The following is a 27,520-nucleotide window of genomic DNA, read 5'->3' as shown; positions in this document are numbered from 1 at the left end:
AAGATCTCATTAATAGGAACTCAACGGTAAAAAGACAGACGAAAACAGAGTCTGTATGTAGAAGTTATGAATTTTACGCGGACATTTAACAGTATAATCTCCTCGTACTGTTAAATTTAAGATCGGTCAAGAATTAGCCGACAGAGTCAAAATGAAAGTTGTAGATCTTATTTTTACCTACGCGTCGATATAAATAACGTCAAAAACGGAGGTCGTATGTGAAATTTACGGATTTTAGAAGTCGGAAGTGTGTTGTGCGAAAATGAGTGATGTGGCACAATCTTGGCCATTGTTTTATCCCCAAGTCTTGCCACTAGATGGTGACATGTGGCACCAAGTTCAGCCATTTTTCACCCTATAAATAGAACCTCTCCCACCCTCATTTTCTTCACACATTTCCCATTCTTTCTTCTCTTTACTCTCTCTCTAGAACCTCTATCTAGCCCCGAAACCCCCCGAAAAGCCTAGGGAACCTCCCTAGCACGAGGCGGAAGCCCCGGAGTGCTCGACGGCTCCGAGAAGAAGAGCTTTTCGGCTCGGGAACGCTGCTCCAAGCAAAGCCCGGTTTTCTATAAAACTCGTTGTAAGTGAGCTACACCTACGCTATTTTTAATATAGCTTTTATTTAATTATAGTAACGTTATTAGAAATTTATAATAAGTACTTGGGCTATTATTATGGGTTATATAAGTATTTTTTAACGCTTATATAATAGTAATAATAGCTAGACTATTAATTAGTCTCGGCGAATAATATACTAAACTCTAGTGGTAATAATACTAGGTTTCGTCGAAGGAAATTATTTTTAAGAAGCGAAGCGCTGTCTGAGTTCGGAATCACCACCTTTTCAAGTGAGTGCATGGTCCCTTTCATCTTACATACAGATATGAAGTATTTAATATAAATTATGTGTTATGTGTGCATATTGTCTGAATACTTGCTGTTTATGCTGGGTGAAATATTTTTATACACGTTTTAAATGATTTAAATTGTATATGTATTTTACATCAACAAAACGTGTTGGGTAAAACATGGGTAGATGTAATAGTTGTTGTGTGACCAAATAAAATAATGAGAGGCCTCGATATAGATGTTATTGATGATCCAGTCATCTAGCGGAGTATAGATGACGACCACGGACTATTCTAGACAGTCCAGTGGAACGCTAGCAGGCTCGCAACCTGTAGGTGTTTATTTGAACTGTGTGCTCACCAGCAGTACTCCATCCCCCACATGGTTGCCTTATTTGACATGAATTGCTGAGGAACCCCCGAAGCATGTGTTGTCACCCCGATGAAAGTCCCTTAGACTAGGTCCCTTGTGTTAGATGTTTTAGGGACGTAAAGTGAAGATAACGGGAACGGGTAATCGGGTTTGTTTGGTTTGATAAAGTTAATAAACTTATTTATTGTGGGTTCAAAACTCTATGTACTCACCAGGTTTCCCAACCTGACCCACTCAGTTTATTTATATCACAGGTGTTGATATGAAGTCACATTACACTGAGAGATTAAGGAGATATAAATCACTAGTGATAATGAATGTAAGTTCTATTTATGCTTATGTTTCTGTATTGACGATGACATCCCAAATGTTTTAAAATGAATAAAAATACTTTTCTTCGGAAATGCTTTGATAACGTATTTATCATGTTTTATTGGGAACAAATTCCGCAACATTTTTATTAAAAGAGGTACTCTGATTTTTATAAAGCATAAACAAAATCGGTTTTTTCTGGCCGTGAAAATGGGGATGTCACAGTACAGCAGTGACATCAAGAATACGTTCACACTCAACAATGTGTAGACGCCACATCCTAGGGTATGCAACTTCCTAAGGGATAACAGGGGAACCAACTATACTACTTGTTGGGAAATGTCTCCATGATCCAAATCTACAAAATTAAGATGTGAAACAACTAACCAACTTAACACAGTTACAATACTTGTTTCTTAAAAACATATTAAACATAGTGTACATACCTTAAATGCATAGAAAAATCCATATAGAGTATATGTGTGTCTATTACCGACTCTTGGCATATTGGGGTTCAAATGCTCCTTAATCTTATTAAACACAGTATGTAGTTGTCTGTAAGTCAAATCCCATATCAGTCTAACCCATGGGTACCTATGTCAACAACTACACTTAGTAAGTATATGTATCATTTGATATAATGTGTGTAAAAAACTGTGTAGCTATTAAACTCGTCTAAATTAAAGAAGAGTGTCATACGTTCATGAGTAACTATCGAGGGTATTTCCCCAAAAATCATTGCTCTAGCATATACATCAGGAAGACTCTCACCGCTTCTGCATTACTTAATTGATGAAGTAAGTTAATGAACACGTGCAATAGGTCAGACACTCTCACCGAACGTGAAAGCGGCACAAATGCAGACATATGTTGTCTAAACTCTGCAAAACTAGAACTGGGGGGGGGGGGGGGGGAATACTCCACGAACCGCAAGTCGATGACCAAGTAGAATGCTTTCCTTTCAAAGCAAATCCGATAGTCGCCAACCAAAAATAGAAGCTCATGTAGGTCAACTAGATCAAAAGTAGTAAATTCTTTGCACATAAGATAGTGATAGAGTAAAGGTGACATTCCACACCCATCTGGATGTTCACGTAATCACCAAAACATGATTGCCTACACATGACCCCACAAACTTGTCGGTTTTGTAACCGAGCCATGATTTATCGCCCAAGTTGAGCTCTGCATGTTGTAGTAACAACCGCTTCGTATGTTCTATCGCGCTACAATCAAAAGAATAATTAATTAGGCATTTTTGTATTTAAGTTTTGAAGGACGATACTGAATACACAATTCCACACCAAAATTCTGGAACACAAGTCCGGAGCAACAATCTGAAACGCGATTTCGGACAAATTTCCGAAATTGGATTCCGGAATGGTACTCATATTCCGGAGGAGTTCTTATTATTTTAGACATGTTTTTCCGATTCCGAACTTGTTTCAGACTAGTCAAAATGAAGATTTTTGGTACGATTTTTTGATGCACCATACATATATTCGTACATGTAATCCTATAATTGCCTTTAAAACAATAAAATTCATAGAATAACTAATAATACCAATATAAGTGCATAAATTATACATATTTAATGTATAATCTAAAATAAATGCATAAAATTATAAACATAATAGAAACTTACACATAAAAAATGCATTTCAACACCGTTATCAGAAGACATTTTAAGTTTTAGTGGTGTCTGGAATGCTATCTGTAGCGTAATCCAAAATGACAGAGTTTGAAATGAAGTTCGAAACGGGTTAAAATGGTATTTATTGGGGGGACCACACAACCGGGTAAGATACATTACCTATTGACCGAATACAAAATTGGGTCTGAAATGACCCATTCCAGACCGAGTGGTCTTTTAAAAAAATGATTTTTATTATTAAAATAACATTAAAAAGTGATTAGTTTCCTCAATTTTTTTTATTTCAGTTTCCTAATTTTATTGACATGTAATTTGAAGGTTTGTTTATTTTTTGTATTTCATTTAATTTTATATTTAATTATTATGTAATATGATGTCATCTAGTTTTTGACGGTTGAATTGAATCATTGAACGAGTAAAAAGACTGATTTATTCGAAGACCGTTCTGGTTTTCAAAATATTGGATAAATGTTTTAGGCTCGAAAGCCATGTGAGAAACATGGACGTTAGTATGGCACACATAATGTATATCTTCAAAACATTACACATGGAATATAAAACAATTAAATGTACATAAGATGGAACCTCAATCCCATGGTCAACACTTAGAATACTTGGAAGAAGTTTAATAGTGACTTATAAATTGTTTTGTGCAAATAAAGGTACGTAGAGTGTTTCATTATCGTTGCCCTCGTATTTCTTCATAAAATGGCAAAGACGAGCGTATAAGTTACTCACTAAAGAATTTAATTGAACTCTTCTTGCATACTTTTCCACGCATCCTTCTTTTTGGCATCACATCTTTCACATGACAAGATAGTTAACATTCTTCCGAATTCTCGACAACAAATTTACTACTCAATTTATCTTTCACAAAGTCTCTTTTTATTCTTACTGAGTTTGAATATGAAATTATATATACCATATCATGAACAACATGTTAATGAATAATTATGTAATTAAGGGCATGCTTTATGCTTATGCAATAAGGTTACCGGTTTATGCCTAAATAAAGAATGAATTGAGTTTTCTTATCAATTTATGTAACCATGTTTCTGTTTTTAAACAAAATGTTCGCCAAATTATACATGTATAAATTTGTAACAAATTGAAAATGGTTGCATAAACTACTAAACTATTAAAAACCCTGTTTTGTTTTATAAATTAATAAAAATATGTAAGTTTGTTGCATATAACATTTCTAAGATATATAGTCTAAGAACCCTGCTATTGTAACTTATATAGTTATATATGGGAATCTTAGTCTAAGAACCCTTGTATTGTAACTTATAACTCTAGCTATTTGATGTTCTAATATTAAAAGGTTTAGCTGTTAAAAAAAGTGTTATAAAAACAATTTAATGAAAATGTTTTATTAGTGATCGGTTATTATATTATTCCTACGCCTCCAAATAAGGTATCCCCATAAGTTGCTCAAGCCTTCCTATCTTATTCAAATAGAAATCAAACATCCATATATAAACAGTAAAAACGATTTAAAAAAGCCCCTTAGGAAGTCTCGAGGCCTTCAATCCCCTTTAAACTACCTTTCCTCTATCTCAATTTTCATTCGCCTTTTATTGTTGTTTTCAATTCTCTCTCTCTTCTCATCATTCTGCTACACAAACAGCACCCATCTGATCACATCAACCTAACACATGGGCACTTTGGTGGGACATGTTGCACCAGGGTCTGTTTTTCTTTTCGTTGGTTTATGGCACCTTGTTAACCATATCAAACTCCATGTTCAAAACCCCAAAGCCTTCCATTTTTGCCCATGGATTCCCACCACAAGGATAAAGTATTTGGAACTTTACTACATCATGGTAAGTTGTTCCATGGCCGTAGTCATGGAGATATTTGTTTTACCAGATCATCACCATCCGTTTGACACAGATGGCACCATTCCTTCCAACCATATGCAGAACATCGAACACTTGTTCATTTTTATGATGTTTATAGCCTACGCTGGTTTTGCGATACTACTTGACAAGTTTCAACCCAAAGCCCAATACGAGTTGACACAGTTGCTTTTAGGTATTGCGTTTGGGCACCAACTCCTCCTCACCCACCTTCACTCAACTGGAAACATGGGTATCCAAGGACAATACCATATGCTTCTACAAATATTAATTCTTATCTCTTTCATTAGTACCCTTATGGGCATTGGTTACCAGAAAAGCTTCATAGTTAGTTTCATAAGGTCCATTAGTCTGTTCTTCCAGGGTCTTTGGCTCATGGTTATGGGTTTCATGCTTTGGACTAGAAGTTTGATTCCAAAAGGTTGTTTCTTGAACTTAGAACAGGGTCACCATGTAGTTCGGTGCCATGGAGACGAAGCAGTAGAACGTGCCAAGTCGTTAGTGACTATTCAATTTAGCTGGTATCTACTTTTTGTGACGATTTTTGCTATGTCGCTTTACTTGGTCATGACTAAAATCTATGATAAACAAGTTGAGTACCAATCACTAGTAAGCTACGATCAAGAACAGGCACATGAAGATATCGAGGCTCAAAGTAAAACAAGCAAACTTGACGAATCACATAGCTTTCTTCAAATGGGGAAATCTTTTGCTCCTCTCGACATGGAATTGTAGATAAATATATAGCGATACAAAGAAACTCATAATTGGTGAGTTTTGAAAAAAAACAGCTTCAATATATTTCACTATAATTTACATAGGAGCATAGTACAATTTATAGAGACAACAATAACTTATTTGAGGAAGCTATTTTATATTTATACACTATTTATAGTCCCTTAAATTAAGGGTACTCCTAAAATTAATATACTAACGGAGTTCACAACCGTAGATTAGGAACTCATGTTGAGACTTGTTGAGTTCCAAATTTGTTGTGACAAATCTGAAACTTCAGAGATATATTAGTTCCGTATCTTGCATTTATAGTGGTTGCTTTGTGTTCCGGATGTTGTATCTCTGTAATGATACTTATGAATGCTATTATGCTCCTAACCGATGGTGTATGTTATTGTGAGTTGTTTGTTAATCTTTCATCTGGTCCTGTCCAAGGTGATCTTATGTGATTGGATAACATACACATATGTGTGTATATAATGTTTAGGTGCGAAGTCTTTTGCATTCCCGTATTACTACTACAAAAAACCACATAGGACCCGCCAAGACCCGGTTATTCAAAAAACCGGGCTGGATTATGTAGAAACCGGGTTTTATAAAAGGGAGAACTATATGACCCAGTTTGCAGTAAGGAACCGGGCTACATTATCAAGTTAAAGAACCCGGGTTCATTGATAAAACCGGCATGTTTTATCTGCAGAGTCATATTATTCAGTTTTGTGAATACAACTGTGTTATATCTCCATGGGATGCATTTTATGAGAAAGTTATCCTACCATCTATAAAAAAAAGGACAAAATTGCACAAATGGTCCCCGTGGTTACCTGAAAATTGCCACTTTTGTCTAAAAATGTTTGCACTAGCAACAGAGGTCCAAACTTTTCATTTTGTTGCGAGTTTGGTCCAAAGAATTTTGAAAATATCTAAAATGACAGATTTGCCCTTGGTGTTTTCTTTTTTCAATTTCTTTATTAAGTTTATCTATAAAAATAAATAATAAAGAAAATGTAAACACCCCTCCACACCCCTCCTTTGTTATACACCTTTTTGTTTTTGTAAACACCCACTTGAAGTCGCCGCCGGTCAAAGCATAACCACCATCACCAAAAGCCACCGCCGGTAGCATAACCACCACCACCTGAAGCCGATAGAAGAGAGATGAAGAGATACATTTAGAGAGGAAGAGAGACAGACGTAGATCGGAGCTAGAAATTCGAGAAGTCGAAGGACTCCCCTTATCTCTCTCTCCCTCTGTTGTTGAAGCTTGGTGAACAGATCTGGGAAACGGAGAAGAAGAAGGGTGGCGGCTGCGTTGGGAGGTCTCTGGTGGGGGAAGCAAAATTTTCTTAATCACTTGAGAAGGAGGAAAACGCTACCGTCTTCGTCAGATGAATAGATCTTGATACCACCTACCTGAAACCTCGACGAAGACGAAGACAGTGGCGGTGGTGAATGTTTCCATAGCTTGAAGCCAAAACAAAAATGAGAAGGGCAGTGACCTAGGGTTTCGACTAAACAATTTTTAGATCAGAGGGTTCATGACCACTGCGGCCGGATATTTGCAAACGCAAAGTCACCTCTATCGCCGAAGATCTGTCCATCTTCACCGGGGGACCACTGCCGACCCCAACGCCGCTAACGATTAGGGTTTGTTGTGACGATGATGACGTCTCTAAGGGTTTTGCGACGAGATGCAACTCTGCTGAAACACGGGTTTCTTGGAGAGAGAGAGAGAGAGAGAGAGAGAGAATAAGAAGAAGAAGAAGAAGATCAGGTGCAGCTTCGCCTGTAATTATCTCATGCATTTCACACTCTATCTAACTGTTCTTGTGGGTTTAAATCTCTAGTTGTTCTTGATTTTGAGGTTGTAGATTAAAAATATAATGTTTTATTTTCCAAATCCAGAGAAAATATGTTTGTATTCATCATATAATCATTGTAGTTCTTGAGTTTCAATTTATGTTGTTGTGGTGTTGGTGGCAGTAGCGGTTATCAGTGACCAACGGTGGTGGTAGCAGAGGAGGTGGTAGCAGTGGTTGTGATGGTGGACGGTGGTGGTGATATCACAGCCGGTAGTTGTATGAGAGAGAGGGGGAGGGGTGCGGTAGGGATAGGAGTAGTATTTTCTTTTTTGTTTTATTTTTAATTATGAAAATTGTAAAATATATTTAAATAAATAAATAAAAACTGAAAAAGCAAAAAGTAAGGAAAATCATCATTATAAAAAAGTTCAAAGCAAATTGGACCAAACTCGCAACAAAATGAAAAGTTTGGATATCTGGTGTTAGTCCAAACCTTTTTGGATCAAAATGACAATTTTCAGCTCAACTAATCACAGGGACTACTTGTGCAGTTTTGTCATAAAAAATGTGATTTTTTTACATATATATCATGGGTATAAAGCAGAAGGTTTTTTACAAATCATGAAACAAAATTTAACTATTAGGCTTAGCCTATTAAGATATTTGAGGATAATTTCTAATACTTTCTTGCCATTTTGTATTTTATTTATTCATCCATTAGCTCAAGATAATAAACGTTAGCAACATATTTCTCCATCCTTGGTGCCCTGGTATTTTTTTAATTTGCTTTATATTCTGACCATTTTGCCCTTGGTGCTACTTTGAGTCTTTTTTGCCTGCTGATGATTCCTCCTCTCTGGTTCCCTTGCTGGAGTATACCATTTATACACTAGAACACTCATCTGGTGAAGTTCGTGTTGTTAATCTTTTCATTTTAGTTTTGTATTTTGACGTTTTTGCCCTTAGTGGTAGCCAATCTGCTACAAAAACAGAAAATCAAAATAATTACAAGTTGAATCCTATACTTGAATCCAATTAAAAAGGACATTAAACATTGAGTTGTACAAAAGGAGAATAAAAAAACAAACATAAAAAGCCTCTATAGATCTGAAGTAGGGGAAACAAATTTAACACAAATAATGATAGGACAGACTTATTGGACCATTAAGAAAGGAGTAACGACGTGAATCTGGCGGGTGATTCGGTGAGGGTGTGAGGGCATGATAGAGGAAAAAACAGAGAATTAGAGAAATAAAAATCATAAGCGTTGAGTGAGAAACTAGGATACAAACTATGGGGTGGTGAATCTCTTAGATTGTAGAGGGTGTAATGTTTTCTTCTCTCATCTCTTTTTACGTACTCTATCACATCCATCTTCCCCTTAGTATTGTCTCTCCATACAACAACCCTTCTCGATTTCTTCCATTTTTTCTCTCCATCTCTCTGTTGTGTATATTAACAACTGAATCGGTGTTTGTGTATATTAGAAAATAAATTGGACGTTGAATCTAGATGGATTGGGTTGAAAAGGTGTAGTGTTGTATATACGTAGTCAATCGATGATAGAATAAGATGGAGTTTTTTGGTGGGAAAAATAATGTAGTCCCGCCTTCAAGAATAAAACATAAGTTAAAAGGGAAAGAATGATAAATTAAAGAATTCATAAAGGTAACATTTATATTGAGAGGGTATTTTTGTGCCTTAGTAATTTCATTTATAAATAATTCACCTTATTTATGAAATTATTTTTATTTTTATGTTGTAAATTTTGCTTATTTATTAGTAACTAGGGGTGTTCGTGCTTCGCGGTGGCATGTACAATATCTTAATTAACGCATTGTACTTTCAAAAGACAATACACCTAATAAGAAAAAACTCTTTCTATATTTGTTTAGAGTAAGTATTGAGTTTTGATCTACACAGGGCGTAGATAGCCTCTACGCATTATGTAAAAGGAAAAATGTTGACGGGCCTTTAACCTTTGACTTTTTTACTGTTGACCGTTGACTTTTAACAAGTTTGACTTTAGGTCATTTGGGGTAATTAGAATGGTAGATTGAGCCTGGGTCCCTGTTTATTGTATATGTGACATGAAGAGCCAATGTTTGGAGCAGTGATCAGTTCAACTATCTTTCAGACTCTGAGGTGATATTTCCTTACTGTATTCGTGGGTCGAAGGCAACCTATCTATCCTGGTATATAGGATGATGTTATGTTGGTGATATGATAGACTGGTAGATCTGTATTATTACATGTATTCACCGGTGATATGTTAGACTGGTATGATCTGTATGATTACCTGTACTTGCTTGATATTGTTTATAGTTGTATATGTCGACATGTTATGGTGTTGTGGGGTTGAGGCAGTCCTACTTTGTTCCAACCCCTGAGTGAATGTTATGAGCCAAATCTCCTATAAATATACGTAACAATCATACATAAAAACAACACGTATTTTCCAACCCCCGAGTGAATGTTATGAGCCAAATCATAGTCTTACATCTTGTCATGGGCTACCCTCGTGGTCTTTCCATGCAATGTCATGGGCTACTGTCACACCCCCAAACCGAGACGGCGGAAATGTTCGGGAGCGAATGACGTCATGTACAGTATCATAACAAATGAATAATAGTAATCAAAGCAACAACAACCATTATATTAATAATATAGAGTTTACATTGTATTAGAATCACAGTTTGATTGACTCCAAAGGTAAATAGCAAAAACAACGACTTGAAGCTACTATGCTCCATCTTTTCGAAACCTGAGCGTGTGTCTGTCTACTAGTTTCCTGAGAATACAAGTGATTTTGAAAGTGTATCAACATTTAAGTTGGTGAGTTCATAAGCATTTTGTTTTAGAAAATAAGTTCTTTGTTCCTTGAAAATGTTCGTGTGTTCCTCCAGAAAATCCTATATTTTCTTAATAAGTAATGATAAGTAACGTGACCATACCAGTTCTGTGACATCCCCATTTTCACGGCCAGAAAATACCGATTTTGTTTATGCTTTATAAAAATCAGAGTACCTCTTTTAATAAAAATGTTGCGGAATTTGTTCCCAGTAAAACATGATAAATACGTTATCAAAGCATTTCCGAAGAAAAGTATTTTTATTCATTTTAAAACATTTGGGATGTCATCGTCAATACAGAAACATAAGCATAAACAATACAGCATAGGCCTTACTACATTATTCCGTATTTACAGGCCTAAAATTTCTTAATCTCTCATCCCAAGACATCACATCTATGCTCATGCGCCACTACCTGTAATACAAGAAACTGAGTGGGTCAGGCTTGGGAGCCTGGTGAGCACATAGGGTTTTCAACGCACAATAAATAAGTTTATTAACTTTATCAAACGAAACAAACCCGATTACCCGTTCCCGTTATCCTCACTTTACGTCCCTAAAACATCTAACACAAGGGACCTAGTCTAAGGACTATCATTGGGATGAACACTACTGCTAAGAGGATTCCTCAGCAATAAATGTCCTTAAGGCAACCATGTTGGGGATGTAGTACACCTGGTGAGCACACAGTTCAAATAAACACCTACAGGTTGCGAGCCTGCAAGCGTTCCACTGGACTATCTAGAAGAGTCTATGGTCGTTATCTATACTCCGCTAGATGACTGGATCATCAAAACATCTATATCGAGGCCTCCCGTTATATTATTTGGTCACACAGAAACTATTACATCTACCCATGTTTTGCCCAACACATTTTGTAGATATAAAATACATATACAGTTTAAATCATGTAAAACTTGTATAAAAATCTTTCACTCAGCATAGACAGCAAGTATTCAGACAATATGCACACATAGCACGTAATTTATATTAAATACTTCATATCTATGTGTAAGATGAAAGTAACTATGCACTCACCTGAAAGGTGGTGACTCGGTACTCGAACAGCACTTCGTTATCTCAAAACAATTTTTCCTTGACCAAAACCTAGTATCAATACCACTAGAGTTTAGTTTTAACGTTAACCGCGACTAATTAATAGTCTAGCTATTATTATTATTATATAAGCGTTAAGAAACACTCTTATATAACTCATAATAATAGCCCAAATACTCATTATAAGTTCCTAATAACGTTACTATATTAAAACATAAGCTATACTAAAGATAGGGTAGGCATAGCTCACTTACAGCGGGTTTTTCGCAAAACCGGGCTTCGCTGGAGCAGCGTTTCGGAGCCGAAAGACCCTTTTTCTCGGGACTCCGGGAGCCTCGGGGCTTCCTTCGGGTGCTAGGGGGTTTACCTAGACTTTAGGGGGGGTTTTAGAGGCTTAGAGAGAGGTTCTAGAGAGAGAAAGAGAAGTTGGAAGGTGTGAGAAATGAGGGTGCCCCGACACCCTTTTTATAGGCTGGAAATCACCAAAACTCATCGAGTTTACCTCAAACTCGTCGAGTTTTATGGCCAGGTGTCACCATCTGGTGGCTAGCCTTGGGGAGGAAGCAACGGCCAGGATTTCGCCACGTCACCAGATTTCGCACAGCAGCCTCCCGACTTAGAAAAATCATAAATCTAGCATACGAGCTCCATTTTTGACGTTCTTTATATCCACGCGTAGGTAAAAACAAGATCTACAACTTTCATTTAGACTCCGTTGGCTAATTCTCAACCGATCTTAAATTTAACAGTAGGAGGAGATTAGACTGTTAAATGACCGCGAAGAATTTGTAACTCCTTCATATGGACTCCGTTTTCGTCTGTCTTTTTATCGTTGAGTTCCTATTAATGAGATCTTCAACTCTCATTTAGGTCGCGTAAGCCAAAAACCGCTCGAACTAAAATTCGAGTTTCGGGTCGTGCACTGCTATGCCGAAACTTTGAAAAATCATAACTTCCTCATACGAAGTCAGATTTGGGCGTTCTTTTTATGGATTTTCTCGGTTTAACATACTCTACGACTTTGGTTTAGATTACTGAGGCTAAAAGTCACTCCATCGTAAATTCACTATTTACGCTTCCCGGTGTCGTGCCGGTTTTGTCGAAAAACTTCGACGGGCCATAACTTCTTCGTTATAACTCGGATTTCGGCGTTCTTTATATCACCGGAATCCTTGTTTCGACCACTACAACTTTATGTAAAGATATCGGGCTTATCTCACACTTTAATTTTGAGGCTTATTTTTATCCTTTATTAATTATATCTTTATAATTAAGTAATGAGCACACAAATACACATAATTCACATACAATTCAAATATTTCATCTTTATTACTTCAAAAAGAGTTACAATAGTTGACCTAGACTATTACATTGTCTAAAAATGCTTAGTCCCGAAACCCGGGCGTTACAATTCTCTCCCCCTTAGGATGATTTCGTCCCGGAATCATGCATCAGCAAACAGATGTGGGTAGCGACTCATCATGTCACTTTCTGTTTCCCAAGTGAGATTCGGCCCATTCAAATGTTTCCATCGGACTAGCACTAAGTCGACCATCTTGCGTCGTAATTTCTTAGTCTTACGGTCAACAATTGCCTCAGGCTCTTCGATCAGCCTTTTATTCTCATCCATTTTTAACTCTGAGATCGGGATTATGTCGGGAACTTCTCCCGTGAACTTCCTCAAATAACACACATGGAAAGTGTTATGAATACCATCTAGTTCTTCGGGTAATTCGAGCTTGTAAGCTTGGTTCCCAATCTTCTGAAGAACTTTGAATGGTCCAATAAACCTTGGACTCAGCTTTCCTCGTTTCCCGAATCGTATAAGTCCTTTCCGCGGTGAGACTTTAAGCAAAACGGAATCCCCAACTTCAAAAGTCATTGGTCGTCTTTTCTTTTCAGCATAGCTCTTTTGACAATCCTGAGCTGCTAACATCCTTTCCCTAATCACTATCAACTTCTCAACAGTCTCATGGACTATCTCGGGGCCCATAAACTGCTTCTCTCCGGCTTCAAGCCAACAAGACGGCGTACGACACTTCTGTCCGTACAAAGCTTGATAAGGCGCCATCTTGATGCTCAAGTGAAAACTATTGTTGTAGGAAAATTCTACCAGAGGTAAGTGCTCGTCCCAGTTCCCTTGGAACTCGAGGGTACATGCTCTCAGCATATCTTCCAGTGTCTGAATCGTTCTTTCGCTCTGACCATCAGTCTGCGGATGGTAAGCAGTACTCAAACATAATTTTGTACCCAACTCCTCTTGTAGACTCCTCCAAAACCTCGACGTGAAACGACTATCACGATCTGATACAATTGTTAGAGGAACACCGTGAAGTCTTACAATTTCCTTCACGTAAGCATTTGCGAGCTTATCCATAGACCACTTCTCGTTGGCCGCTATGAAGTGTGCACTCTTAGTGAAACGATCCACGACCACCCATAATCATGTCGTGTCCGTTCTTCGTCCTGGGCAGTTTAGTCACAAAATCCATGGTGATGTCTTCTCATTTACCCATGAGTACAGGTAAGGGTTCTAAACTCCCATACGGTTTCTGATGTTGTGCCTTAACTCTCGCACATGTCACACACTCGGCCACATACTTCGCAACATCGAGCTTCATCGTCGGCCACCAGTAGTAGGGTTTTAGGTCCCTATACATTTTAGTGCTACCGGGATGAATCGAGTACATGGTCTTGTGTGCTTCTTCCATCAGAAGGTCTCTTATTCCTCCCGTCTTAGGTACCCAAATCCGATCTTGGAATACCTTCAGTCCTTGACTGTTTGTACCGAACACTAACGGTTTGCCTAAACGTTCTTCCTTTCGGTCATTCTTCTCTAAAGCTTCTTCTTGAGCTTTCCTTATACTTTCCACAATCGTCGAGACGACTTCAATTCTCAACGCTCTTGGCCTTTTCCTTTCAAGGTTGACTTTCCGACTGAGAGCATCAGCAACAACATTTGCTTTACCGGGGTGGTAAAGTATCTCACAGTCATAGTCCTTGAGTAGTTCTAGCCAACGTCGTTGCCTCATGTTCAATTCTTTCTGATTAAAGAGATACTGGAGACTCTTATGATCAGTGAAAAGCTTGCATTTTGTGCCATAGAGGTAATGCCTCCATATCTTTAAGGCAAATACTACCGCTGCCAACTCCAGATCATGAGTGGGGTAGTTCTTTTCGTGCTCTTTCAATTGTCGAGAGGCATATGCTATCACCTTTTCTCTTTGGGTCAGAACACAACCCAACCCGACTCCAGATGCGTCACTGTATACCACGAAGTCTTCAACTCCATCGGGTAGAGAAAGTATCGGTGCTTCACATAACTTCTTCTTTAGCCTCTCGAATGCCTCATCGTGTTTCTCACTCCACGTATATGTCGCTCCTTTGTGGGTCAAAGCTGTCAATGGAGAGGCTATTGAAGAAAAGTCTTGGATAAATCGTTGGTAATATCCGGCTAATCCTAGAAAGCTTCGGATCTCCGTGGGACTCTTTGGACGTTCCCACTTCATTACAGCTTCGATTTTTGTTGGGTCAACCATTATTCCCTCCTGGTTAACCACATGACCCCAAGAATTGGACTTCTCGGATCCAAAAATCACACTTGGAGAACTTTGCATAAAGCTTCTCCTTCTTCATCACTTCTAATACTTCCCGTAGATGCTTGCCATGCTCCTCTTGGCTTTTCGAGTATATCAAAATGTCGTCGATGAACACTATCACGGATTTATCAAGAAATGGTTTACAAACCCTATTCATCAAATCCATGAAATGTTGTTGGAGCATTGGTTAGTCCAAATGACATAACCAAGAACTCGTAGTGTCTATATCTCGTTCTGAATGCAGTCTTCTAATATCCTGCTCTCTTACCTTCAGCTGATGATATCCTGACCTAAGATCGATCTTTGAGAAGTAGCTCGAACCCTACAGCTGATCGAATAGGTCATCAATCCTCGGCAATGGATACTTGTTCTTCACCGTTGCCTTGTTCAGCTCTCGGTAGTCTATACACATTCTCATGCTTCCGTCCTTCTTCTTCACGAATAACACCGGAGCTCCCCAGGGTGATGAACTAGGTCTAATGAAACCGTTGTCCAACAGCTCCTGAAGTTGCGTCATAAGCTCCTTCATCTCCGTCGGTGCTAATCGGTAAGGTGCCTTTGCTATTGGTGTTGTACCTGGTAACAAGTCTATCCGAAACTCCACTTACCTATCAGGTGGTAATCCGGGAAGATCTTCGGGAAAGACTTCCGGATAATCACATACAACCGGTATATTCTGCACCTCCTTCTTTTCCTTCTTAGCATCAATCACAATTGCCAAATATGATGCACATCCTTTGGATAAACATTTTCTGGCTTTCATCAGGGAGATGATTCCAGAATTCACTCTATGTTTGTCCCCGTACACCATAAATGACTCCTTTCCAGGGGGATTTACCCTAACTATCTTCTTCTGGCATAATATCTCGGCATCGTTGGCGCTAAGCCAATCCATCCCCAAAACGATGTCGAAACCGTTTAACTCTATGGGCAACAACTCTTCGTGGAATTCATTTCCATTTAGGTCGATGACTACGTTCTTAATACGATTACTAACAGGTACGAACTTGCCACTGGCAACTTCTACAATCAGGGCATTATCAAGTTTTTCTACAGGTAATGCTAGTTTCCCACCAAATTTACACGACACAAAGGAGTAGTTGGCTCCGGAATCAAATAGTATATTGGCAGGCAAACCATTTACAAGAAAGGTACCTGAAGCGACGTCTGCTGCCTCCTTCGCAGCCTCGAGCGTCATCTGGAAGGCTCTCACCTTCGGCTTCGGTGGAACGTTGGGCCTTCCTGCATCTTTCTTCTTTGGGCAATCCTTAGAAATATGCCCTTCTTCACGGTACTCGTAGCACACCCTCTTGTTGATGGTGCACTCATTGGCATAGTTCCCCGTTTTCCCACACTTGTAGCAGGTTACTTCCTCGCTACATTTTCCCGAGTGCTTCTTCTTGCACTTCTCGCACCATTTCGATTCATTTCCTCCCCCGAACTTCTTTGAACCGAACTTGCTCTTCTTATTGTTGGGTTTAGTAGACCCTTCAAATTTTCTCTTCTCGCCAACCTCAAACTTGCTGGCAGCTCTTCCCTTGATCATCTCTTCCACAGATTTGGCAGCCCAGATAGCTGCCTCCAGGGTATGTGCCTGACGTACCGGCACCGCATACTCCCATGGGAGTCCCTTGGCGTACTTGTCAATTTTTGTTAGCTCATCCGGAACAAGACGCAAGGCAAACTCCATTTTCTCCGTGAAGTTGTTAGTGTACTCATCAATGGACATGCTTCCTTTCTTTAGGGTTAGGAACTGGTTCTCTAGCTCGAGCAGGTTTTGGGCTGAGCAGTACTTACGTTTGAACTGCACCAAAAATTCTGCCCATGTTAGTTGCAGGGGATCATTGGGGCTCAAAGTCTTCCCCAGGGTATTCCACCAACGCACAACGCCTCCTCGGAACTGACGCACTGCAAACGTGGTCTGTAGTTTTCCTCTGCAACCGCACGTCATGAAAGCTAACTTCATCTCCGAGATCCAATCCATGAATCTGATTGGATCTTCCTTTCCAGTGAAAGTCGATGGCTTGCAAGTCAGAAAATCCTTGTACTTGCATCCATTCCTCTCGACTCCGTCATCTTGGTTGTTTTGTCGAACTATTGTTGGGTTGACTTGACCAACGGTTCCACTGTAGTTCCCCTCCTCGGTCTGCCCTTTGTTCAACTCGGACTGTTTGATCTGTATGGTCGCTTCCTCTTGATTTTGTTGGAGCAAACGCCTGGTTTCCTCCATTTGACGATCCAACATCGCCTGGATCATCGCTTGCACTCCGGCCATCGTTATTGGCTCAGCGGCGGCTGCCACAACCGGTATTTGCTCAATCACTGGGGGTTGGTTTCTGTTCCCATTTGCATTCACGTTTCCGCTACGGGACCTTGCCATCTTGATCTATACACCGAATAAGGTGAATTTAGATCTTTATTTAGGATAGTCGTTTAAACCGTCCTTATCACTCCGAAACGTTTACATGTTAGTTCTAATATCGTAGTCGTACGTTTAGAATCCTAAACACATAAGGTTTCCAGATCCGGTCGGCAACAGACCATAGATCCGAACAAATAACAGCATACCAGGCACGCAACATTTAGCACATAAAAGCATTTTAGGCATAATTCCTAAAATAAACTAGTGCTCACATCTCACTAAAATTCGAGTTTCGGGTCGTGCACTGCTATGCCGAAACTTTGAAAAATCATAACTTCCTCATACGAAGTCAGATTTGGGCGTTCTTTTTATGGATTTTCTCGGTTTAACATACTCTACGACTTTGGTTTAGATTACTGAGGCTAAAAGTCACTCCATCGTAAATTCACTATTTACGCTTCCCGGTGCCGTGCCGGTTTTGTCGAAAAACTTCGACGGGCCATAACTTCTTCGTTATAACTCGGATTTCGGCGTTCTTTATATCACCGGAATCCTTGTTTCGACCACTACAACTTTATGTAAAGATATTGGGCTTATCTCACACTTTAATTTTGACGCTTATTTTTATCCTTTATTAATTATATCTTTATAATTAAGTAATGAGCACACAAATACACATAATTCACATAGAATTCAAATAGTTCATCTTTATTACTTCAAAAAGAGTTACAATAGTTGACCTAGACTATTACATTGTCTAAAAATGCTTAGTCCCGAAACCCGGGCGTTACAAGTTCCTTCTACGATCACATAGTGAATACAAGTTATGTGTAATCCATATCGAATGGACAGTTAAATGTGTGGATCTGCCCTAAGCCCACAACTAAACAAGGAACGGGAAGTAATGCGGAAATCACACATTTCATTGCCTATCGGATCCTCATTAAATATAACCGTAACGTATTCACTAGGTAATCACAGAGTTAACAATAATGATCCCTTTAGATGTGATGAATGTGTTCCTTCAGAAAATCCTATATTTTCTTAGTAAAATGGAATGTAGTCTTGGGCCATTCAGACCAAAATGTATAAATGTTATCGTACTCTAAAGTAGTAATATTACGTAGTTTTAATCTATATAAAAGCCATTTAGATATATGATTTTAGAAATGAAAGTTGTTATGTACTTGAAAATAGCATAATGTAGTTTTATGATGATAATAAAACCCCTTTTATGTGATTTTTAATCCCCGTAAACCATATGTATTGTTAATACCCCGTGTGAGTTATTATAACCATGCTATCACCCAATTGGCCTTGTAACGACGTTCTTTAGGCGTCGGAATCGTTATGACATTTGTCACCCCATGTAACGACCCAAAAATCAAGGGTAAAAATTTCATTTTTAATTTAGCTAAAACATTGATACCATTTATTTCAACATTTCAAATCATCGTTAAGTAAATCTCTTATCAAAATTCATCCCAAAATCATTCATTGTGGAAATCATAGGTGTGTGCACTGCAATCAATCCGAGCCCTTCTTTTCCAAATGATGATACCTGAAACCAATAAACAAAACTGTAAGCACGAAGTTTAGAGAGTTCCCCAGAGCATACCACACACACACAATCCACATATCACATATCCTGTTAGCTATAAAAGCTACTTGTATCACATATCATGCTAGCTATAAAAGCTACTTGTATCACATATCCTGCTAGCTATAAAAGCTACTTGTATCACATATCCTGCTAGCTATAAAAGCTACCTGTATCACATATCCTGCTAGCTATAGAAGCTACCTGTATCACATATCCTGCTAGCTATAGAAGCTACATATAACACATAAGCCATGCATACATAAACCTAGGAATTCCATGGGCTACCCCATATGGTCTTACATCCAATGCCATGGGCTACCCGACATGGTATTTAGCTAGGACTACCATGGGCTACCCCACATGGTCTTACATCCAATACCATGGGCTACCCGACATGGTCTTTACCTAGGAATGCCATGGGCTACCCCCACATGGTCTTATATCCAATGCCACGAGCTCCCCCGGGGTCTTCCATGCAATAACACACAATCACATAGCATAACAAATCATAGAAATGACTAACACATATACCATAATCACATAATAGGCCAGTCTTGGTGCCTTAGACCTATGGGTATGGTGAGAAGACTCACCTCTCGATTGCTGAACTGATAAGCTGAAATCAGACATATCCCAGACGTTGCTCCTTCTCAACTGCCCATAATCATCAGGTGATTAACTTGACACAAACCCATAAATATCCTCAGTTCAACCCTGGTCAAAGTCTATGTCTGTAGTCAAGGTCAACGGTCCATATTGACCTTGACTCGTCGAGTACAATTAGCCACTCGATGGGTTCCTTGCTTAACTCATCAACTCACTGAGTCACCCGAGAGACTCGCCGAGTTCCTTGATGTTCACGACCATAAACTCCCAACCAAACACCCTCGACCATGAACCCTTGGCCGTGAACCGTTGGCCGTGAACCCTTGGCCGTGAATGAGAAAACCCTCCCGAATCGCCGAGTCACAAGAGCGACTCGACGAGTTCCCACGTATTCGATCCTTTCCAGAGGGATTTAAGGTCCCAAACTTCAGATCCATATTCTCCTACTAATAATAACACATAAAGTTGCCAACTTTACGTTCATACAAAGTCTCATAATGCCAAAACCACATCAACAAGCTTCTTACAAGTCTCTAATGCATGAATAAGAATTAGAGTGCACCAAGGAGACTACTTTATGACATTTGGGACCTAAGAAGTTCCAGATCTGGAACCATATCCTTGTGATCGGTCCAGATCCAAACTTGGTCCCATTTTCCCCCAATAATGACCATAATCATCCAAATGGAGATCTAAGACTTTAAGGCTTAAGATGACAAATTAATACCTCAGAAAAGTTCCCAAAACGAAGTAGATAGATGTTTCTCCCTTGCTCCTTCTTCCTTCATCTTGAAATCCTTCCCAAGATACACCAATTTATCTTACTAAAGCTCCCACTTCCCTCATAAGAGGGTTTGCAAATGGGAGGCTATGGAGGTTGTTAATGATGTTTATATAGGGGGTAAACCCCAAAATTTAGGGTTTTCTTTAAACAGCTCGGACTCACCGAGTCAACCCGTCGACTCGCCGAGTCGGTCCATCCCGCGTTCCATGTTATCACGACTCTACTCGACGAGTTGGGCTCCCAACTCGCCGAGTTCATGCACCAACACCCTACAAACTCGAAACAGGTGTTACATCCCAGTCCTGCCAGTCTAGATGTTGCATGCAGCTTAGGTGCGGGTTTGTCAGACCCAATATAGATCTATACACAGCTATCACGCTCACCCTACAAGAGACTCTGATTACAGGACTTAAATGCAGTACTTTAAAAGTACCGTGAAGCAAAATGTCTCACAAATTTATTCATTAACAGGTTTACGTACAGTGACATCAAAACTCCTTTTTGTGGTGTAATGAACCTTTCTTAGTAAGTTTGTAGTGTAAATGAAACATAAGTTATACCTATTATAGTTTATCATTAATGTTTTGTAGAGAAGAAAACCCATGTATGTATGATTATTACTCTTTTCATGGAAGTATAATAGTATGGAAAATAATCATTTTGTATCTCTATGATATTACACACTTTGCTCAACATGTTACAAAGCGTAATTTAATCTATAACCCATTTTTCTAGTTTTACCCTTTCTATTCCTGTTGTTAGAAAAATTATAGAACAATCATCGTGAGTCGAAAACTGAATCCGTAAACTCTGAGAGTTTAGAAAATGAGTCTATTTTGTTCATAGTTTTTATTATGATTTTTAATGATATCAAACCAGTGTGAAAATGTTCATCTTCACAGATTGGTCCGAAATCATTTCTGAAATGATAGACAGTTTTGTAAAAATCGCCATAAATTGTAGAAAAATCGTATGAATGCGTACGAGTAGTCCTTAGAAAGGCATAAACCTGAACTATTTTCCTCTTGTACAGTTTTGAAAAATAATAAGTTAAAGATGGTCAAAACAGTCCGTGAATAGAACCTAACTTTTCTGAGAAAAGCTGATGTATGAATTTAGGTTATGTTATGGTGTTTTAACTTGTATTACCCCCCCCCCCCCTAAAACTTGAAGAAAACATGAAAATGTAGGGGTATGATATCACCTTGAGTTATTTCTTGTAGAGTGGAGGGTTGAGGATGAAGAATTTTAAGCCAAGAACACTTGAAAGGTGCTTGAAGATTTGAAGATCCTAAGAACAAATATGTAGATATTTGTGTGAATGATTTACGATTTGTATGAATATGTGAAGATTGTGTAGAAGTTAAAAGAAGATACTTACCAAAATTGGAGAAAATACTCAAGAACAGCCCTTGCAAAAATCGTGACTGAGAAAGGGAGAGAGAGAAGTTTGTTTTTGGTGAGAGAAAGTGAAATATTGGAGAAGAAGAATGAAGATTTCTTGGATGGATTTGTTTAAAGAAATATGATGGAGTGTTGGGAGAAACATTAAAAAGGATAATGATTTGACTAGGTAGAGTGTGAATAGTGACATATAGATGTAAAGGTGGCTTGTGTCATAACTTTATGGGAAAAGTCAAAGAGTGCCTTTATGTCCTCTTGATATTATCCAAAACAAAAATAAGATTTATATTTAATAAATCTTCAAGATGTGGATAATATATGAGTTTAGAGGGTTTAATATGTCAAAAATATGAATTGGGTGAAAATCCCACGTCAAAATCATCAAAAACGGACTCAAAATGTGAAACTGGTCAAAAACCGGACTTGAGAATTGAATCTGCGAAGCTAAGAGGGTTGGACGCGAAGGGAGGGTTCGCAACGAGGGATGCTGATGTGAGTGTGGGGTTCGTTGTGAGAGGTCGGACCAAAAACCAAGGTTGGACCTGATGCGAAAGTCGGAAGAGGCTGCGAGCCTGACCGAGGATGCGAATGGGTCCGACGTGCGAAAGTGTCTGACACAAGAGAAGGCTTTGTTGCGACAGTCCCCAGTCCGAGAGACTAGGGTGCGAATCTTCCCGGTTAGACACAAAAGTCTGATCAGAAGTGAAAGTGAGGTTTCGCACCGAGAGGTTTCGCATCAGGAGGGTTTCACATGAGAGGGTTTCGTTTCTTGAGAGGGTTTTGCTTCTTGAGAGGGGAAACCGATTGTGCTGTTTTCATATTTTCTTCCCGTTTCGCGTGATCTTCAACTAATTGAAGGGTCGGGATGGCACGGATGTTTATGAAAAAGTTGAAAGAGATTTTGAGAGAGATTTGGGAGAGAGAGAGAGAGAGAGATAGAGATAGAGTGAGAGAGATTAAGAGGGACTTTGTTTGTAGCCTTTGTTAGTGTTTTGCCCAGTAGTCCTAGGTTTGTAGTCTCCGCTACGCCATGTTATGATTGTTATACATCCCCGAAGGATACGAAATTGAGTTATATCGGGTAGTTATGCTACTCACCCTATTTAGGGTTTAGATTTTCTGAACATTGGAAACTTTCGAGTGATACTTTGTATTAGGATAGAGAGTTGTGCATTAGTAAACATAGAGTAAACCCTAACATACAAGCACTAGTTGAGTTGACCGGTTTGACCCGTTGACTTTGTTTGACTTTGACTTGACCAGAAATTGACGGTTGTCATATCATCCCCCCGTTAGAAGTATTTTGTCCCGAAATTTGCATTTTGAGTGGGACTTCATGGGTTTTGGGAAAAGATGTGGGTATTTTTGTTTCATCTGATATTCGCGTTCCCAGGTGAACTCGGGTCCTCGTTTAGCGTTCCATTGGACCTTCACAATAGGAATGCGACTTTGTTTCGTTCTTTTGATCTCCCGATCCATGATTTCTACCGGTTCCTCTACGAAGTGGAGACTCTCGTTGATTTCAATCTCATCAAGAGGGATGATGAAAGTCTCATCCGGTAAGCACTTCCTTAAGTTGGACACATAAAAGGTAGGATGTACGTTATTGAGTTCCTGCGGTAATTGAAGCTGGTATGCTACCGGTTCAATCCTGGCGAGGATCTCGATCGGCCCGGTATACTTTGGATTTAATTTTCCCACGTTTTCCAAAACGTATCATTCCTTTCCAGGGTGAGACTTTCAACAGAACCCGATCCCCAACCTGGAATTTCAAGGGCTTCCGTCTTTTATCCGCATAACTCTTTTGTCGGTCTCTAGAAGTTTTCAGTCGCTTTCGAATTTGGACGATCTTCTCTGTTGTCTCCCTTATGATTTCAGGGCCAGTAAGAGTGCTGTTAGGAACATGCTCCTTAGCTAGTTGCGTGTCTCCTACCTTAGCCTAGCACAGGGGTGATCTGTACTTACGGCCATAGAGGGCTTCGAATGGGGCAACTTTGATGCTAGTGTGATAACTGTTATCGTATGAGAATTCGATAAGTGGTAAATGGGTATCCCATGCTTTACCAAAATCGATCACACAAGCTCTCAGCATGTCTTCTAGTATTTGTATAGTCTTCTCACTCTGCCCATCGGTTTGTGGGTGGTAAGTTGTACTCCTGCCGAGTTTTAGTTCCCGGGGAGTTTTGAAGTGACTGCCATAATCGCGAGGTCAATCGACTATCCCTGTCGGAGATAATGGATATTGGCACTCCATGCAGTCTACCAATCTGTCAACTATCACCCAAATGGCGTCGAGACCACCCGTCGCCTTGGGTGACTTGGTTATGAAGTTTGAAGTATGACTCATACTCGGTTCATCTATCATTTCTTTGTGAATACAAGTCATATATAATTAAGATTGAAAAGACAGTGGGATAAGTGATTCTGCCCTAAGCCCACAAACAAACAAGGAACAAGAGTTAAAGTGGAATCACACAGCCTAAGTTCGTAGAATCTTAATTATATACAACTCTCACGTATACTCCTAGTAGGGATAGGTGAACCGTATGGGTCCATAGTCACTATTCTTGAACTTGACTTGTTATATAAGTGGTATTCCTGGGGGGACTGCTAGGAACATTTCGAGGGGTTACAGATTTCTGGAACATCCTTGATGTTTTTCGCTTCTTGCTTCTCATTTACTGCATGGGTTAGGAAGGCATGGTACCCCTCGTGTGGGTCCTTCTTGCTTCTCAAATGTCGACGTTGGAACTTCTCATTGTAACAGGTGTTAAGTAGATTTGGAAAGGGGTGATTGATCAGAGTGATAGTGCATTCTACGTGTACATTTTTAGTGCTTTCAGTTTTATCCTTGTTATTACTACTGCGAACATTCGGTATCGCGTTTAACGAGTACAGGTAGTAAGAGTTCTCCGAAATTTTAGTGATGAAATTTTATAATTGGATCTTTACCATGTCCCACTATAATCGCTTGGTGTAAACAAATCGTATATAGTTAATATTGAGAAGACAGTCGACTGAGTAACTCTGCCCTAAATCCACAATCAAACGAGAAACGGGAAATAAAGCGGAATTACTCACTCTAAGCCTGCAGAATCTTAAATATGTATGACCCTAATGTTTACACTAAGCCATCATAGCTCACCTGTAAGGATCCTTAGTTTTTAGATGAATGTTGAGATTTGTTCGGACGAGAGAACAATTTAAATTACTTTTTAATTGGTACCAATCTTAGTAAAGATTTAAGCAGGTGCCATAGGCTACCCCCATAGTCTTTCCCTGCAATGCCAAGGGCTACCATGTGGTCTTACAAGCAAGTGTCATGGGATATCCCATAGTCTTCCTGAAAGACCCACACTTTCATATTTGACAATTGTTATTCCGAAACATGCTACATGCATATTCATAAAAACAATATTTTATATTGATAAAGTGATTACAAACTACTGGATACAAACCAACTATTTCAAACTGTTATATATTACATAACTTCCCAGGATTCTATAGTTTTATACATATGGGAGTGCAAAATACAATAGTTTCAAACTATTCGAAAATCTTCTATCAATACAATAGTTTCAAACTATTCAAAAATCTTCTATCAGTATATAACTATACTGGATGCTTATTTCCTGTAAATTAGTTAAACATTGAGAGGGGTAAGCGGTGACGCTTATGAGTTCAATAATAGATACAATATAACGTTATGCCATATATATATATATATATATATATATATATATATATATATATATATATATATACTTCAATATGGCAGAAGCAAAGAGGAACAAGGAATAACAAAGGCATAATGCGAAAAGCTTTCCATATCAATCAATGAGACATAACAATTTCCATACTTGATATACAATCAATAAAGTTTCAGCACAAGTGGCACAGAAAATACTCAGGAATATCATTTTGCTAGAATATTCAGGCTTTCAGCCTTATCTTAGCATACTGCCGAAGCCAAAGTGATACCTATGTCCAAGGTTCTAAATAACGTAAGGCATGACTTGGCGGCAATGTCAAGCCTCAAGCTTTTCCGAGCCTTGGCGAGTCACGTCATTTGTAAGGCGTGACTTAAGGCGGCAATTTTGTATATAATTCATATTTTTATATTAATTTTCTACTATTATTCATTTCTATACACATATATGAGTCAAGGCGGCGTTTTGGTAAAGCTTGACGGCACATTCAAGCCTTGGAGTCATGGCGGAGCCATGACGAGCTTTTTAGAACCTTGCCTATGTCATACACTTCATGGTCAATGGTACATACCAATACCCAAGTGATGCCTATGTCATACACTTCGTGGTCAGAGGTATAGCCTTGCTATAAAAATAGCAGAAATAATAACACGAGATGATAACATGGAAAAGCACATAGCACATATAACACATAACTTCCAATTGTTCCTATATATTAAACTCACCGTGAAATAACCAGGGGTTAAAATAATAATTTGGGCAACACTTCGTTAATATAATTAACTTTCTTCGTTGAAAACCGGGAGTTTTCTTGAAAACCGGGCCCTGCGAGGGTTGGGCTTCGAAACCAAAAAGATAAATTTTTCGGGCTTCTTGGGAATTTCGGGGCGTGTTTCGGGCGTTGGATATAATACTGGGGCTTCGGGGGAAGTGGAAGTAGAAGAAATATAAGTTTAGGGGTAAAAAGTGGCAATTTTCTAACATTTACCCGGGAGGTCTCGCACCCCTTATATAGGTGCGAGCCTCGGATCTGAAGAAAGAGGGAAGGGCCAGGTTGCAGCAAAGCTCGGACACGTGGCAGAAGGGCGAGGCTCGGATGCGAGGGTCGGAACAGGTGTGCGCTTCGGATTAGTCGGATGATGCAGCCTACTCGCTTCGGATTGGTCGGATGATGCAGCTTACTCGCTTCGGATTGGTCGGATGACGCAGCTACTTCGGACACCTGTGCGACACGTGTCACTTCTCGAACGTGCCACGCAGCTGCTTCAGATACATGGCCAGCTCAGAGTGAGGGTGACGTGGCTGGCACTATTCATGCGAAAATTCTCGAAAATTGTGCCTAATCTTGTAAAATCCATAACTTTCTTATACGGGCTCCGTTTTTGACGTTCTTTATATGCACGCGTAGGGAAAATTATGCTCTACAACTTTCATTTAGACTTCGTCGGAAAATTTTGACTTTATTTTTAATATTATTATTTTTAACAGACCGGAACTGGTAAATCCGTTAAAAATTCATTACTTCTTCATCTGATGTCCGTTTTCGTCAGACTTTTTACCGTTGTACTGCTAATGACGAGACCTTCGATTCTCGTTTAGGTTGTGTCGGCTAAAAATCACTCGATCTAAAATTCGAGTTTTTAGTTGTCTACTGCTAAGCTGAAACTTAGAAAAATCATAACTTCTTCATACGAAGTCAGATTTTGGCGTTTTTTTTATGAAAATTCTCGGTTTAACGAATACTACGACTTTCATTTAGATCACTAAGGCTAAAAAGTAGTTTATCAAAAACTCACTTTTTACGTCATTCGGCATCGTGCCGGTTTTGTCGCGGATCTTCGATTGGTCATAACTTTTTCGTTATAACTCAGATTTCGATGAGGTTTTCGCCTAAATATTTCTAACGAGATTATCTACAACTTTCAATAATAAAATTTTACTTATTTAAAATTTTATAT

At 39.0% G+C, this 27,520-nt stretch overlaps 1 protein-coding gene across 1 annotated transcript; it reads left to right on the top strand.

Moving 5' to 3' along the window:
* The first annotated feature begins 4,655 nt into the window (after positions 1-4,655).
* On the top strand, positions 4,656-6,084 carry LOC145121136 (uncharacterized). Its single transcript, XM_079056920.1, has one exon. It carries the CDS (start codon positions 4,846-4,848, stop codon positions 5,782-5,784), a length of 939 nt encoding a protein of 312 aa, XP_078913046.1. The 5' UTR covers positions 4,656-4,845; the 3' UTR covers positions 5,785-6,084.
* The last annotated feature ends 21,436 nt before the right edge of the window (positions 6,085-27,520 follow it).

This window comes from Lactuca virosa, chromosome 6 (assembly GCF_052849685.1).
Source record: "Lactuca virosa cultivar CGN04683 chromosome 6, Lactuca_virosa_CGN04683_v6, whole genome shotgun sequence".
Classification (NCBI taxonomy): Eukaryota; Viridiplantae; Streptophyta; class Magnoliopsida; order Asterales; family Asteraceae; genus Lactuca; species Lactuca virosa.
The sequence above is the reverse complement of the archived record's forward strand: the minus strand, read 5'-3'. Positions and strand labels throughout refer to the sequence as shown.

Excerpts from the sequence above, each read along its gene's own strand:
- LOC145121136 (XM_079056920.1), top strand. The coding sequence starts at position 4,846 with ATGGGCACTTTGGTGGGACATGTTGCACCAGGGTCTGTTTTTCTTTTC.